General features: G+C 42.7%; 1 protein-coding gene across 1 annotated transcript in view; it reads left to right on the top strand.

The window, feature by feature from the left end:
- CPLX1 (complexin 1) overlaps positions 1 to 15,929 on the top strand; it is a 154,498-nt gene that overhangs the window by 91,308 nt on the left and 47,261 nt on the right. Inside the window, exon 4 of the mRNA XM_007672836.3 lies at positions 4,524 to 4,699. Within this exon, the coding sequence (XP_007671026.1) occupies positions 4,524 to 4,699 (176 nt within the window). The remainder of the gene's footprint in view (positions 1 to 4,523; positions 4,700 to 15,929) is intronic.

Genomic DNA, 15,929 nt, shown 5'->3' with positions numbered 1-15,929 from the left:
CCGGAAGGGTATGTGAAGCTTGCGGGGACTAACCCCTCGACCAACTGGGATGCAGCAGTGTGAGGCTCGTGGCGGGGTGTGAGGTTCGCGGGGATGACACCCCCATCCCATGCTGAGCCGGGATGCAGGGGTTCTATAGGAAATAGAAATAGCTGGTCTTAAATTTCTTCTCACCAGCTTATTATTAACAAGCAGCGATGGGAGAAAAAAATTCCGTGTGAGTGGCAGATGGTCCAATCAATAAGACCTTGTCTGTAGGCACCAATCACGGGATGCGGCTCATTAGCGGGTTGTATATCAACCCCTTCAAATGTGTGGGGGGTGATCAGATACGGTTGCCCAGACACTCCCCGAAATCCAATCTGAAGTATTTTAGGCAGTTCGCACCCACAGTGTGTACCCCCTTCTGCCCAGTCCTCATCAAGGAGTCCCACATTTTCCAATCTGCCATTGAGTTTGCCAGTCTACTCGTATTTCTTTCCCGAGGAAAACGTCAAATGAAGATCAGCTTAAAAGCAGAGTTCCGATGAGAAAACGAGCTTTTGAAAAGACATCCTTCAACCCCTATAAAGAAACATTAGGCTGGCTAGACAGTAGATGACTCCTGGACAGAGTGCTCGTGGCCTATGATGTCAGGGGACTTTTAGCCGATGGTGATCCAAACACGATAGCTTTCAGACTCTTAATTTCACAGAAGTACCAGCAGCCACTTTTCTAATGAGGGGACTGATTCACAGTGCCTAGGGGAACACCTCCTGTTTCCTGGCAATTCTGAATAAGGGCCTTGTTGGTAAACTTGGAACACCAAGAAAACAGATGAGTTAATTACACCATTCTTTGCATCAAAGTAAAAACAAAAAACAAAAATACCCAGAACACCAAAAAATCCTTCCTTTTCATTCAGGAAATCCCAAACCAAGAAGCCCAGAGGGCCTTTCATCACAAATGCAAGCATCAAGGGATTCTGCACAAATGCCACATTCCTCCTGAAGAAAACCAAGTTGATATTTTTTTTTTCCTTCAGATCAGCCAAAGTTTGTAGAGTGGTAATGGTGGAGCCATCCTCCAGGGTCACCACCAAACAACAGCTCTATATTTATCATTTGTTTTTATTTATGGTATTTGCTAAGTGCTTATTAGGTGCTAGGCAGTGTTCTAAGCACTGGGGTAGATCCAAGATAATCAGGTTAGACACAGTTCCTGTCCAACATGGGACTCACAGTCTCAGTCCCCATTTTACAGATGAGGTAACTGATGCACAGAGAAGTGAAGTGACTTGTCCAAGGTTACACGGCAGAGAAGTGGCGGAGCCGGGACTAGAAACCAGTTCCTTCTGACTCCCAGATCCGTGCCCTATCCGCTACGCCACGCTGCTTCTCGAAGGCGTCGGCAAGTAGCTAAACCGTCTAGCACAGTAGGTTTCGAACTTCTTTTTTGCTCATGACCCAGTATGGGAGACACAATTTGACCACAACCTAGAAAAAAAAATTATGACTTAATCTTTCCTAAAAATATGACAAGGGAACACATATATTAGTGTAAAACAGTTTAATTTGAAAAAATCAATGTACATGGGTGTTACTGGGAAAAAAATAATTGCAGAAGACTTTGGTTCAACAAACAAATTAAATGAAAGCAAATTGGCTTACCATTTATGTATTTACTTAATGCAATGGGTGCGCTGTACCTATTCCGTTCCAGCTTGGAACGCACATTGATAGTGCTATATGTGTATCAGTGGCCTAGTATGTCTGTCCCTTTCCTTTGTTTCTGCCGCCAGTAGCAGTGTCTGCATAATGACTGGAGCTCGCAATTGCAGAAATCATAGCAGCACCTAAACTTGTATCGTCATCTTCAGAGGCTGATTGATTTGCTCATTCAGGGTCCAATTTAAGCTTTCCAAATGGTCCACTTGACCTCAGCAATCAAGCCCAAGTTTCACAGAGGAAGCATGTGTAAACCAAAACAGTGGAATCCCACCCTGCCAGACAGTCATCTGTAATTTGCTTTCATTTCTGTCTCCCCCATGTAGACCGTAAGCTGCTCGTGGGCCGGGTTCACATATATCAAAACTCTATTACGTTGTCCTCCCCCAAGGGCGTAGTACGGTACTCAGTAAATGCCACTGATTGATTGATTCTGTGACCCAGTCGAGCTGACATGTTTTCTGTTTCGGTGTGGAGTAAACTCATGCAAAACTTGTGCTTTAACTCTAGAGGTGAGCCAGAGAAAAACCCTCCACAACCTAATAACGGGGCCCAGTTCTGCAACTGAAAATACTGCTCTAGCGTCAGCTCTGGTGTATCCTCAGGAGGAAGCCTGAGTCGGGGGGATCCATTTTTCATTTTCAAGATAAAATGAAATAAATAAATGGCTTGAAGTGTTGCTGAACCTGCTCTACTTTATAAACGGCTTCCCAGTCTAGATTCTCCCCATTGCCAATCCAATTTCCTTCACTTGATGAACTGGCTGAAGATTTGATTTGCCGAATGTTGCAGTCATCATCGTAAAAAAAAAAAAATTGCCATATTCAAGTCAGGCAGATATTCTTCAGTGCAGGACTGTATTAACTAATCCTTTCGTTGCTTGTCAGTTTCACACCAAAGAATCTTTCATCTCAAAGACATAAGACATACGTGGGGATTTGCTATAGGAATCTATCCCCTGGGAATCATTACAGCCCCCGAGGATGAAATTTTCTAGGACTTGGAGGTTGTGGCCATATTGCAAGAATGAGTAATTCACAACTCAAAGTGTTTTCCCTAGCTATCCTGGAAGTCCCACACCCTTGGCTTTCCATTAAAAATGACTACCCGAGCAAAAGCCAAAGAGAAGTGTTTGAAAGCCAAAGGAATCATTTCCAATTTTAAATAGGCATTTAGGAGCTCCTCAATTTGGCCAAATACTCTGAGATGGTGTACCGTTGCCTTTTTCTGAGAATATACTCTCCATTTCCAACAGTGGCTCTATTTAATTAACATCATAGAGTCTGAGAGATCCGGGATGTATTGTGGAGGACTCCACTGTTACCTAGCAGTCATTTCATTTTCACGGATACCCATTTGATATTATCGAAGCTCTTAGTTCCGTGCCTGGCACGTAGTAAGTGCTTAACAAATACCACAGTTATTATTATTATTATTCCTCACCCATCTTCAGTGGGAAGCCAATGAAAAGCTTCTTGCAGAGGCAGCCTCTACTTGGATGACTCTAGTTGAATAATTTGATGGGTATTTTTACACTGAAGCAGAGCTTCCAATTTTTCAGGAAATCTCCAGTGATTCCTACCTAATCTTGCTAAAGTGGACCGTGCCAGAGAAAAGCTGGCTTACTTGAGAGACTTCCTCAACAGCATCGATTTGCTGTAGTGCGGGGTGCTTTACTAAGAGCTTGGGAGAGCACAGTCCAACAGAGTTGGTAGACATGTTCCCTGTCCACAAGGAGCTTACAATCTAGAGGGTTATGGCCATTGAGAAACCTCATCTAACATATATCACATCTCTGAAGGCGTACATCTGCTTTGGTTCACTGTAGGTAAACGGCACATCAGAACACCATTTTCCTCCTTCTTGCCTCTCTTGGGACTTGGTGGCCATGGCTGACATTTCCCACTGTGGCAGGCTAGCAGAGGTAGAGGGGGAGTCAGCTTTTAACAGCAAAGACATCCTGAGCCTGGTTGCCTGAGTCAAGCTACGGAGGCTGAAAAATGTCTGTCCGGGGAAAGGCTGGCAGAGGACCTTTTCACTTTCGCTGCTCTACAATTCCGTACACCTTCAGTCTTTTAATAATAATGTTGGTATTTGTTAAGCGCTTACTATGTGCAGAGCACTGTTCTAAGCGCTGGGGTAGATACAGGGTAATCAGGTCGTCCCACGTGAGGCTCGCAGTTAATCCCCATTTGACAGATGAGGTAACTGAGGCACAGAGAAGTTAAGTGACTCGCCCACAGTCACACAGCTGACAAGTGGCAGAGCTGGGATTCAAACTCACGACTTCTGACTCCCAAACCCGTGCTCTTTCCACTGAGCCACGCTGCTTCTTTTACAGATGAATACTCTGTTTTTACAGTTCTTGTTTGCCAATCCGATTGACATTTATTGAGCACCCACAGGGTACATAATAATAATAATAACAATAATTGTGGCATTCGGTACGTGCTTACTGTATGCCAAGAACAGTACTAAGCACTGGGATAGATACTAGATAGTCAGGTTCCACATGGGGCTCACAGTCTATGTAGAAGGGAGAACAGGTATTGAATCCCCATTTTACAGATGAGGGAACTGAGGCACAGAGAAGTCGAGTGACTTGCCCAGGGTCACACATAGGCAAGTGGCAGAGCTGGGATTAGAACCCAAGTCCTCTGACTCCCCAACTCGTGTTCTTTCCACTAGGCCACACTGCTTCCTACTTGAAATGGCGTTTGATTTTCTAATAAAATAACTGCTGGATAAAAAGAAACTTTCGTGCATGCAGGGACATTTTATTCTCCTAATACCATGTGCTATACTCTGATCCTTCAGGGGCTACTAAAGATATGGGCAAAATGCTTGGAGGAGATGAAGAAAAAGATCCCGATGCCGCTAAGAAGGAAGAAGAACGCCAGGAAGCCCTCAGGCAGGAGGAAGAGGAGAGGAAAGCAAAATATGCAAAGATGGAGGCTGAGAGAGAAGTTATGAGACAAGGGATTCGGGACAAGGTAGGTGCCCCTCGTCTGTCACAATGCTAATACAAACATAAATAAAATAAAGATGCTACTTACTGCCTCTAGGGAAGATTCTTTAAATTCATTTTGGCTAACGAGTCTCGAAGAGAAATGTTACACACTGGCTAAAATCCTATACTTGTTTCCCTATTCTTTCCCAAATGGCTGAGATTTTAACTTTGGGAAGGCAAATGGAGTGGTAAGTGAACTAACAGATTAGTTAAACCTTTTAGAGACTTTCTTGCAAACTCCAGAAACAGCTTCTCCCTTTCAGCTCTGGCAAGAATGGACCTTGATGATACCTCGTAACCTATACTTTGTATACAAAAAAAAAAAAAAATTGAAGGTTCTTTTGATGATCGGTAATCATTCATCTGCTATTTCTTGAATCTGACATTGTCGGCTAACAGATATGTGCTTAATAGTTTCAAAGGAGGGGTGGAAATATGTCCAAATTCTCGGGACCAGTTAATCAATTCTTGACTTTATTTTTCCTTAGTTGATAGATTTTAATGTGGATATAGGGGCTATTGGGTATCAGTGCCTTGCCAGAGAAATTTACTTTGGGGAAAATTCCTGTATTTTCCACAACCTCCCCAGCCCAGTCCTGTCAAAGGGTAGAGGTCTTGACGCAGACAACTCTCGCACTCCATAGTAAGTCACAAGAAATGGGAAGGGGGGTAAGGGGAAGGAAATAAGTCATTCAGGTCTCTCTCTCTTTCCAGTCCTTCTTTCCCTTTGGTTGTTGTGACCATAACAAGATTAGGAGGGTTTTTTTTCTTTCAATAGCCTAGTTGGGAAGTGAAATGAGGGTGGCTAAAACGAAGAGGAATATTTTACAAACTCCCACCCTAAATTCCAGATATTTTTCCCTCTCTCCTCTCCCACATTTGGAATGCTTCCCTTAGTGAAGAAGTACATAGAAAATTAGTAACAACAGTATTTATTAAGCATCTACTGGGAGCAAATCACTGTATTAAGTGCTAGGAAAAGATACAGGTTTGAAAATCAGAAATGATCCCTGGCTCACAAGGGAATCACAATCTAAGAATAAGCTAGAGAGAGAGGACTCATCACAGATACACAAGGAAAGATGAAACACTTTAAAACACAAAGCCAACGTGAAAAATTAGGACAACTATAAGTACAAAAAGAACAATAGGGGGCTGAGGCTAGAGGAGCGCCGTCGAATACTCCTCACTGTTCAGAGTCCAACAGTCACAGTCCGACATCAGTTTTCATGATAAAATCAAAATGGACACATAGTAACCTCACAGGACTTGACTCCACTACAACCCACGTCATCCGACTCCCCTTAAAGGAAGATAGAGACAAGAATCCGAGCTAGGATTTTAAATCATATACCGGGGAAGGCGATAGGTGCTGGCATTCTTCAGGAAAATGATCGAAATGAAGAAAGGTAAAATCATCACACCAATATGCCCTGTTAAATGGTATTTAAAACAAACTTTACATATGAAAGCTATCAAAAATGGATACCACCTGTTTTGGAACTTAAGACCAGCTGTTAAATGCTTTCCTGTGTATAAACAATATGGAGTTCAATGTGAACTCAAAAACTAACAAAGAAGATATAGGTGACTCCAAAATAGTTCAATGCAAAGTCACGTCATCAAATTAAAATTAAGGTAAAAGAATAAAGCACTCTTCAAAATGCAAGAAAGGGACATTCTTAAAATAAAGTGTGACTAGTTGGCCTCTCTAAAACAGTTAACCTCTCTGCCAGTCAATCAAGCAATCAATCCATCAGTGGCATTTATCGAGTGTTGCTTGCTTTTTTTTTTTTGGTATTTGCTAAGCGCTTACTACATGTCAAGGATTGTTCTAAGCGCTGGGGTAGATAGAAGCTACTCAGGTCAGCAGGAGTTCCTGTTCCACATGGGGCTCACCGTCTAAACAGAAGGGAGAAAAGCTATTGAATTCCCACTTACAGATGAAGAGACTGTGGTGGAGAATGAAGCGACTTGCCCAAGGTCACACAGCAAGTATGTGGTAGAGCTGGGAAAGAACCCAAATCATCAGACTCCGAGGCCCGTGGTCTTTCCATGAGGTCATACGCTGCTCCTCTACTGTGTGCGGAGCCCTGTACTAAGCACCTGGGAGAGCACAGTACCACAGAGTTGGTAAACACATTCCCTTCTTGCATGGGCTTACAGTCTACAGGGAGAGACGAGCATTGAAAGAAATTACTTATCCATACGTTAGTTAGCGCTGCCAGTGTTCTGCCTCCCGTGTCTTATCCCAGCCTCCAGAATTCCCTAAACCCTGATTGTGACTAGATTTGGAGCTTCTAGGTGCCCAGGGAGGCAAGTTTTGGGGAAGATTCCCCCCCTCCTTTTGGCTATCCAAATCTCCAAGCTTGGGAGTTTAAAGAAGAATCTCTTCATGCACCTCTTCTACCAAAGGCAAGATTGGTAAATTAAATGGCAATGGCCTATTCTTCTTCAGGGATCATGCCAACCAACAGACACCTTCCCCGACCACAGCGAGCTCACAGACTAGAAGGGAGCTCACTGTCTATTGTAAAACAAACAGGGCACAGAGGCCTGTATTTTTGTTCTCATTATCATTTTGCTGTCGCACACATCAGGAGGAAGAAACAGCTGATGGCAGAGTAATGCCTTTAACTAAAGCTAAAACCAAACGGAGGGGTTGGGATCAAAACGATTCCTTGAGATTTTTGCATTGTGGGCCGCTGGGTTTCTGCTGACAGTTGCAAGCAAGTATGAGGTATTTGTTACAATGAAAGCCCTGGAAAGGATTAGATAACCACAGTCTGGATGTATGTTTGCAGGAGAGTGTCTTCCATTAACCTCTCAGAAACAGACTTCTTTTCTAGACCTTTCTTAATTTATTTAGTGCTCATAAATATGAGTAAGACGTGCCTCCCGGCTCCTTTCCCCTAGCTGCAGTAATTTACTTTCCAAACGCCACAAAAGCCTTTTTCATCTATTTTATCACCTAAATTTCTTTCCCCATATAATTAGAGCGAAAGCATAGGATTTGGTATGATTAATATCTTTAGAGGCTGGCAGAAGAAGACCGACTTATGCAAATTCGCTATCTGATTTTTTTTTTCCTCCTAAAGTGGCCTGGCTTTTAAAGCAAAGAAGGTTGTTCTGTTATTCTGGGTGAAACTAGAAAAGCTGTTCAAGGGCTTAGATACCTCCAAGTTAGTTTCTCTCTAAATAGGTAGGTGGTTAGCTAGGCTCTCTTTTATATGTAGTGATGGAAGAGGAGCCTTGTTTACCAGGTGATTTGCTTGGAAAGTGGAAAAGAAAAAAAGGCAAAAGAAGATTATTTGTTTGAAGAGAAAAGCTTTCGCAGCCACGATATCTCAGTTCTTTCAACAGATAGATAGATATGTTTTGAAAATATACGGGACCCAACAGGCTTAATTTAGTTTAAGGTGAAACAAAACGTAGAAACAAAATACCGCATTTATGGCCACTACAGTGTAAGCACACATCAGATTGAGTAGTAAAATGCTCCAGGCCCCCTTCTGCCATCCACGCCGTATGTAGCTCCTTCTCCTAATTCATTTTCAATAAAAAGCAGGCAGGCTTGACTTTACTGGCACCCGCGGAGCTGGTTGGATGGTTCCTCTTACCTATCTTAATTAGCTGGCCGGTTGGAGGGCATTTTTTTGTTTTTAATTTGATGAAGAGGCCATTCTAGCTGCTTCTCTGGGCTGGAATACTGTTGTTCTGTGAGGAATAATCCATCCTTGGATTTGTTCCGGCTCCTCATCCAAGGAAACCACAACATCTCAGCGAGGTATGTTCCTGGTTTTCCGTTGGTCGATTCTAGTATCGCTGAATGTAGCGCACGTGCACATGCACACATAAATTCAGTGACGGTGTTGCCAGAGTAATGCCAGTGGCAAAAGCTGACGCTGTGTCTTTCCACCCTTGAAAGAAGAGGTGGAGAATTCAACCTCATTTTAAAATCAGCCACCTTCTGCCCTGACCAGGAACTGGGAATTGATGGGGGAACTGTGCCACAGAACATGGTGCCAGTGAATTGGCAACGGCAATTCTGCTGTTGACCCTACCAAAGCTTGAAAGTTGCCTAAGAGGGACGAGTTGATGACATTTTGCAAACTGTCTGAGAAAGGGGTCTATTCTGCGGTGCGACCTAGTGGAAAGAGCACCGGCTTGGAAGCGGGGAGACCCAGAACCTATCTAGTCTTGGCTCGGCTCTGTTATCAACTCTGATCATCGACTCTGCTATTTTTGTACTCTCCCAAGCAGTTAGTACAGTGGTCTGTATGCGGCAAGTGCTCAATGAATACGATCGATTGATTCTGCTACCTGCCTGCTGTGTGACCTAGGGGAAGTCATTTAGCATCTCTTCCTTCTGTGTAAAATGGAAGTAAAATACCTCCTCTCTCTTGCTCTTAGACTGTGAGCCCCACGGGGGACGGGGACTGCGTTCTATCCGATTATCCTGTATCTCCCCCAGCACTTAGCCCACATAGGAAGTGCTTAATGAATGCAATCAATCTTTTTTTTTTCAATTCACCATCACACCATCTTCTTGAAGAAATGTTGGAAGTTCTTCCTTGGCATGGATGATGTCATTTAAACTCAGATCTCGTTGCTTCTGCCTCACTGTGATTTGCCATCATAGATACAGGTTTTCGGGTACAATTGATATAGAACAAAACAAGGCAGGGACTGTGTCCATCAACTCTGTTATATAATACTCTCCCAAGTGCTTAGTACAGTGCTCTACACACAATCAGTGCTCAATGAATACAATTGATATGATTTTTATCTGTCTTAATCCGGCATCAAGGGACTGTTACATCTGAAGATGAAACAGTTTGATCCACTCACAGAATTAGAGATTAGGGAAGAAGACACGGTGAAAGAACAAAAATGTGAAACATGGGAAAAAACACTCTTGGTAAGTGAGAAAAGTTAACTCTACAGCACAAAAGAGTTTCCACAAGAGGAGGGAATAGCACTTGGTCACTGATCCCAAGTCAATAAGGAAATAAGTTCAGTTCCCGAAATACAGGCAACGGAAGCTCAGGCGATGCAATGTCACAGTTACTAAAAACAGTGCAAAAGGAGTAAATTGGGAAAAACTAAAATATAGACCAATGCCCTGCCTGAGGGAGAAAGCTGAGGGCCCATAAGGGCAGTTAAAGCATCTCAACACTGCAGATTCAAAACCCTGGGAAGCATGAGGAGATTCACCCTGATCAGCATTCAAGAATTCACCCTTACACTTCACTGTGCTTCAGCCAAGTTCCAGTTCTTTCCTTCCGTCTTGAAGAAGCTGGTTTTGCTGAGTCGTTTCCCGTCATAGAGAGAAATAAATCTGTGTGTATAATCCCTTGGAAGGTGAGATCAGGCATCAGTTCCACGATGGGACAAAGCCCTTAAAGATGGCCTACCAAAATGAAGCAGCATGGCCCTAGGCCTGGGAGGCGGAAGATCTGGGTTCCAGTTCCAGTTCTGCCACTTTCCTGCTGTGTGACTTTGGGCAATTAGCTTAACTTCCCTGGGCTTCGGTTTCCTCATCTGTAAAATGAGGGTTCACTACCTGTCCTCCCTCCTATTTAGACAGTGAATCCCATGTGGGACGGGGACTGTGTCCAACCTGATCATCTTGCATGTATATCAGTGCTTAGTAGAGTTCTTTGCACATAGTGCCTGCTTAATGACTATTATTATTATCATGATTAATAGTAGTATTTCCACATGATGCCCTTCCAAACAGGGGGGCTGAAGAAGACTCTCAACACTGCTCCAATGTTCAGGGGTTGGGCAGATTGCAGTCAGTTCCCTTGGTGCCTGTGCTGTTTTCGATCCCGCCTCAGCGCTCTGCCCTATAACCTATGGGGTGAGCCCTGGAACTCTTTTGCAGAGTTATGACAAATCCAAGGAGCTCTTCAGTCAGCTGTTGGTGAAGACACTACACCAGAAATGAAGAGATTCCACTCCTCCATCACGTTTCACCCCCAACACCTTCTGCTCTTAAGCATCCCAGCTCTGCAATTTCATGCTGCAGTCAAAGGGGACCTGGTTTTTCTGTGCCCTGCTACCTCTTTCTTTAAAAATGTAAGCTGCTCTGTCTTTTTGATTCAGGCCACGAACAGAGCCTTTGTTCAAGAAGAGCAAGTCTATTCAACAGCACTGGCCTTTAGATACCTTATTTTTGACTTTGTGTTATGTCCTTAGACTACCAGATCATCCCAATCGATGATCTCCCGCTAGATTGTAAGATCCTGAAGGACAAGGATTGTGTCTACTAACCCTAGTGTACTCTTCCAAGTAATCCATCGATTGCTGGATTGCAGTTTAGGCCCATAGGATGGATCTAGCACAGTGCTTTGCACACAGTAAATACGATTGATTGAATGAATGAATGAATGAATGAATGAATGGTTTTGCCCTCTTTTCTGGACGTTTGGCTGGGGTGTTGAATCCTTCACCCTTACTCTGCCCTTTGGGCCTTCCAGAAATGTCATTTGGGCATCTGAATCATAAAATGAAAGTATTTTCTGAATTACAAAACCTCTGATCGAGAGGAACGTTATCCCTTGGATTTGGGTTAGATTATTTTATCTCTTGGAATGGCAAGCGTTTAGAAACCATGTAGAAGGAATGAGGGATACAGTGGAATTTTTGCCCTTTGTCCAACCCAGTCTTGTTTCATGGATTGCATGGAAGTGTTAATTGGCTCCTGGTTTAGGTCCAGTAGAACAATCCACTCTATGATGGTTGTATAGTGCTGCACACAGTAAGCGCTCAATAAATACGATTGAATGAATTTGCTGAGCATGAACATCTGGTTGGTTTTACCCATCTTTCTATAATTACTCTTCCCTCCCTCCTTTACCCCCCACACCCACATTCCTTGAAATGCTGCAGATTAGGGTAAAGGAGCACAGTTATTTTGACACTCAACCAGTCAGCACATTAGAAGCATCTTATTAATGTTAAATAATACTCATCTGCTCTTGGGTTCTTTTACACTGTAGATGCTTCATATACAGTGCAACCACTTTAAAGGTAGAGTAAATTAGTATAATTCAAAGAAATTTGCCTAATAGCTTCCATGAAGGGCTTTTGCCTATTATATGGTCATTAGTTTACAATATGCAGGTTAGCAGGAGCTTAGTGGGAATTGAATCTGAGTCATGCATGCTTCAGTGATTGAAATTGCTGAAGATTGGCAGATATTTTTTCTAAGTAGTTAAATAACTTGGGAAATATCCTCTACAAGATACCTAAACCAAGATATACCACCACACTTTGGTTATAAAACAAGTGCAGTGATGGGTATGATCAATTCTATATATTGTGCTCCAATAAATAAATTAGTCTCTGAGAAGTTTTTGTAGTTTCCAGACTAGGTGATGCTGGTCAGTATTTGAGCATCCCATTCGAGGAGCTTGTGTTTTATTGCACTAATTTTTGTAGTTTTTGATCTGGTTGGAAGTCTCTCTGTTCTGCTGAAGAAACTCAGGTAATGAATTATGTCTTCTCCAACACATACCTATTTGAAAATACATCACAATATTTTGACAGACTATCTTCGCAGATTCTTATTTGGTGAGCACTGTGAATTTCAGGCATCCAGATAACACTGTATTTTTCACCAGTCTAATGAGGATCAAGGCTGAGCTGGAACCTTAATAACAATCTACTCATTTTGTTCATAATCTTGTCAACAGGCCAGAGAAAGCACATCAAGCAAACAAAGACATTGCAGGACAGAGGATTTTTTTTAAAAAAGCAGTGATGTGCCTATTGCATCTAGTTAAGAATCTAGTGAAGATCTTGTCAGAAAGAGAATCAACTCACGTGTTTTTCAGGCTGGGCTTTCCAGGTATAGGTGTACTCATTCCATTGATGCTCTCCTAAGAAATCCATTAGATCATGATTATTCTAATGATATAGAAATCACTCAAAAAGTGGGAATGAATGAATGTCAATCTCAGTTCCTCCCCACTCTCCCACCTTTCCTGTTCACCTTAGAAACTGAGAGTGTGTTTTAGGTGGTGTGTTCAAGTTGATGTTTAACTTGACCAGTAGGCTATCAATCCATCCATCGATCAGTTATATTTATTGAGCACTTATTGCATGCAGATCACTATACTAAGCACATGGTAGGGTGCCATAGAGTTGGAATACACAATCCTTGCACTCAAGTAATTTACAGTCTCGTTGGGGAAATAGATATTAAAATATGGTACAGGTAGAGGAAGCATAAGGACGCATACATAAGTAATGTGGAGGTGGGTTGAGTATCAGCGTGATTGGAGGCATGGTCTTAAGTTCATAGTTGCTGCAGAAGGGAAGGACAATAGGGTGGGAAGACAAGAGGTTCATCAGGGAAGGCTTCCTGGAGGAGATATGATTTTAGTAGGGCTTTGAAGTTGGGGAGATTGGTGGGCTATCACATTTGAAGTGGGAGGGAGGGTGGGAACAAGGGGACCAGAGAGATGAACTAAAGGTAAAGTAAGTTGCTTTTGAGGAAGGATGTGTACAGATGGGCTGGGTTGTCGTAGAAGAGTAATAAGGTTAGCTAGGAGGGGGAGAGTTGATTGAGTGACTTGAATCCAATGGGGAGGAGTTTTTGCTGGATGAAAACATAGATGGGCAACCATTGGAGATTTCTGAGGAGTAGGAAGCCATGTGCAGAATGATTTTTTAGTAAAATGATGCAGAGAGCGGAGAGGTTGGAGTCAGGAAGGTCAGTGAGGATTACTAAGTATGGACAGGCAAGGTTGAAAGGTGGTATTATTTTTATTGATCGATGGATTGGTAGCTTACTGGTCAACTTAACGATCAACTTGAGCACACCACCTAAAACAAAGTCTCAGTTTCTAGGATGGACAGCGTGGTATTATTTAATGGCATTTGTTAAGCACTCACTAGGTGCTAGGCACTGTACTAAGCGCTGGGTAGAGGCAAGCTAATCAGGTTGGACAAAGTCCTTGTCCCCCATGGGGATCACGTCTTAGACCCCCTTTTAAAGAAGTGTTAACTGAGGCCCAGAGAAGTTAAGAGACTTGCCCAGAGTTCACACAGCAGATAAGTGGCGGACCCAGGATTAGAACCCAGGTCTTCTGACTCCCAGGCCTGTGCTCTTTCTACTGGACCACGCTGCTTCTCAGTGTTGTGTAATCTATATTATCTATACTATGGAATCGCTGCCGAGTTCCATCTCTGTCCAGTTTCCAGCAGCATCTTGCTATATATCCTCTGGTTCCGAAGCTGAGTAAAGTCCGTAGCAAAGTATTCCCTGCTTGTGATTTAACTGAACTAGCATGAGCAGATAAATACCATTGATTGATTTGAGCAGATTGGTACGTGGGTGGACTTCGCCACATGGCTGCATGTAATTCCCACAGCATGTCATTAGTTCAAGGGCTGGCATCTTATGCACCCAGGAACCCTCTTCTTGCTGGGTACTGCAGAATTTAGACAATATCCTAAAGAGTATAAGGATGGAGTAAGGATTCCTCACGGCTAGGAATGTCTTTGGGGGTGCTGGAATTTTAGTTATTCCTTGCAGTCAGTGAAAGCAGTAAAATGTAGCAGCAGGCTGAAACACGTGGGCATGAATGGTGTATTTTTGACTTAGAAGTACAAAAGAAAGCTGGAAAGAGGCTTGTCCTTTTTTTATGGTACTTGTTAAGCACTTACTATGTGGCAAGCACTGTCCTAATCGCCATAGTAAGCAAGCACTTACTATGTGCCAGGCATTGTACGAAGCACTAGGGTGGATACAAGCAAATCGGGTTGGACGTAGTCCCTGTCCCACGTGGGGCTCACACTCTTATCCCCATTTTACAGACGAGCTAACTGGGGCACAGAGAATTTAAGTGACTGACCCAAGGTCACTGGTCATGTGGCATAGCCAGAATTAGAACCCAAGTCTTCTGTCTCCCAGGCCTGTGGTGCTTTCCATTAGGCTGTGCTGCTTCTCTTATCTTCAAAATGGTGGTTCACAATTCTGAATTAGGGAATGACAAAGTCATTTTTAGCACTCAGTCGGTTGATTTAAGACACCATAACAGTCGGTCTAAGTGAACACGTTTGTGTTTCAAGGCAGGATGACTGAGAAGGATAATATGATATTATGATAAACCGGAATGTCCATTATGACCTGCAGGGTCTCCACTTATGTCAATTAATTGCTTACAGCCCCACTTATTTCAAAAATTATGTAGGACATATTAACAATTACAGTCTTAGTGGGGTTTTTTTCCTCCAGAAGTTAAAATTACTTCCCACAGTATAGATTGCATCCCCTCACCAGTGACAAAGCATTTGGCTGCCTAACCCTTAAGCACTTCGCTCCTCACCCCAACCCCACGGCACTTATGTAAATGTCCTTATACTCTGCTATTTTCCCTCTCTGTAATTTAATTTAATGTCTGTTTCCCCCTCTAGGCTGTAAGCTCTCTATGGGAAGGGCTCACGTTAACCAATTCTACTATATTGCCCTTTCCCAAGCGTTTAGTACAGCGCACTGTACGGTAAGCGCCCAATAAATGCCACTGATCAATCGATTGATAAGATAGTGGGGGGAAGTGTTCAGATTGTGTTCCGGGCCATTGAGTTTTCAGCTGAAGAGAAACAATGCCACGGAATTTTGTAATTTCTCTAGAATGAGAAATGCACCCCTTTGCCTTCCATTGAAAATAAATAGAAGCCCTTGAGATGGAAAAGTCTTAAAGTTAAACTCTCAGTTGAATCGTACTGCATGCAAATTAAGATGATTAACTCACTTAGGCTCCCTTAAATTATGGGGGAACATGTCCTACAGTTTTTAACCTATTTAAATGTAAGTATACACATTCATATAGGAATAATGATATCGTTATGCTAATCCCATACCAACTTGCATGTCTTCAACTAAACACTGATTTTCTATTTCTCTTTCTTTGCTTACGCATGAATTATTCCTTTCTCTTCCACCTTCTACTGACCCGGCTGCACTTTACCCCATCAGAGATAAACCTCTTCAGGATTTGACCTATTAAACTTGGCATTTAATGTGTATTATTTCTTGAGCTTCTATATTGCAATAACTCTTCTGAGAGGTGATCCTCCAACTTTTACAGTGCAATTGTTCATGAATATCATACGAAGAAATCATCTAGGTTTTTTTTTTCTCTCTAAGAATACTTTTCTCTTGTGGGTGCCCTTGGGAACATTTAAGAGGAATTTAT

This window comes from Ornithorhynchus anatinus, chromosome X3 (assembly GCF_004115215.2).
Source record: "Ornithorhynchus anatinus isolate Pmale09 chromosome X3, mOrnAna1.pri.v4, whole genome shotgun sequence".
NCBI classification, from domain to species: domain Eukaryota; kingdom Metazoa; phylum Chordata; class Mammalia; order Monotremata; family Ornithorhynchidae; genus Ornithorhynchus; species Ornithorhynchus anatinus.
This window is presented reverse-complemented; position numbering and strand designations above follow the sequence as displayed.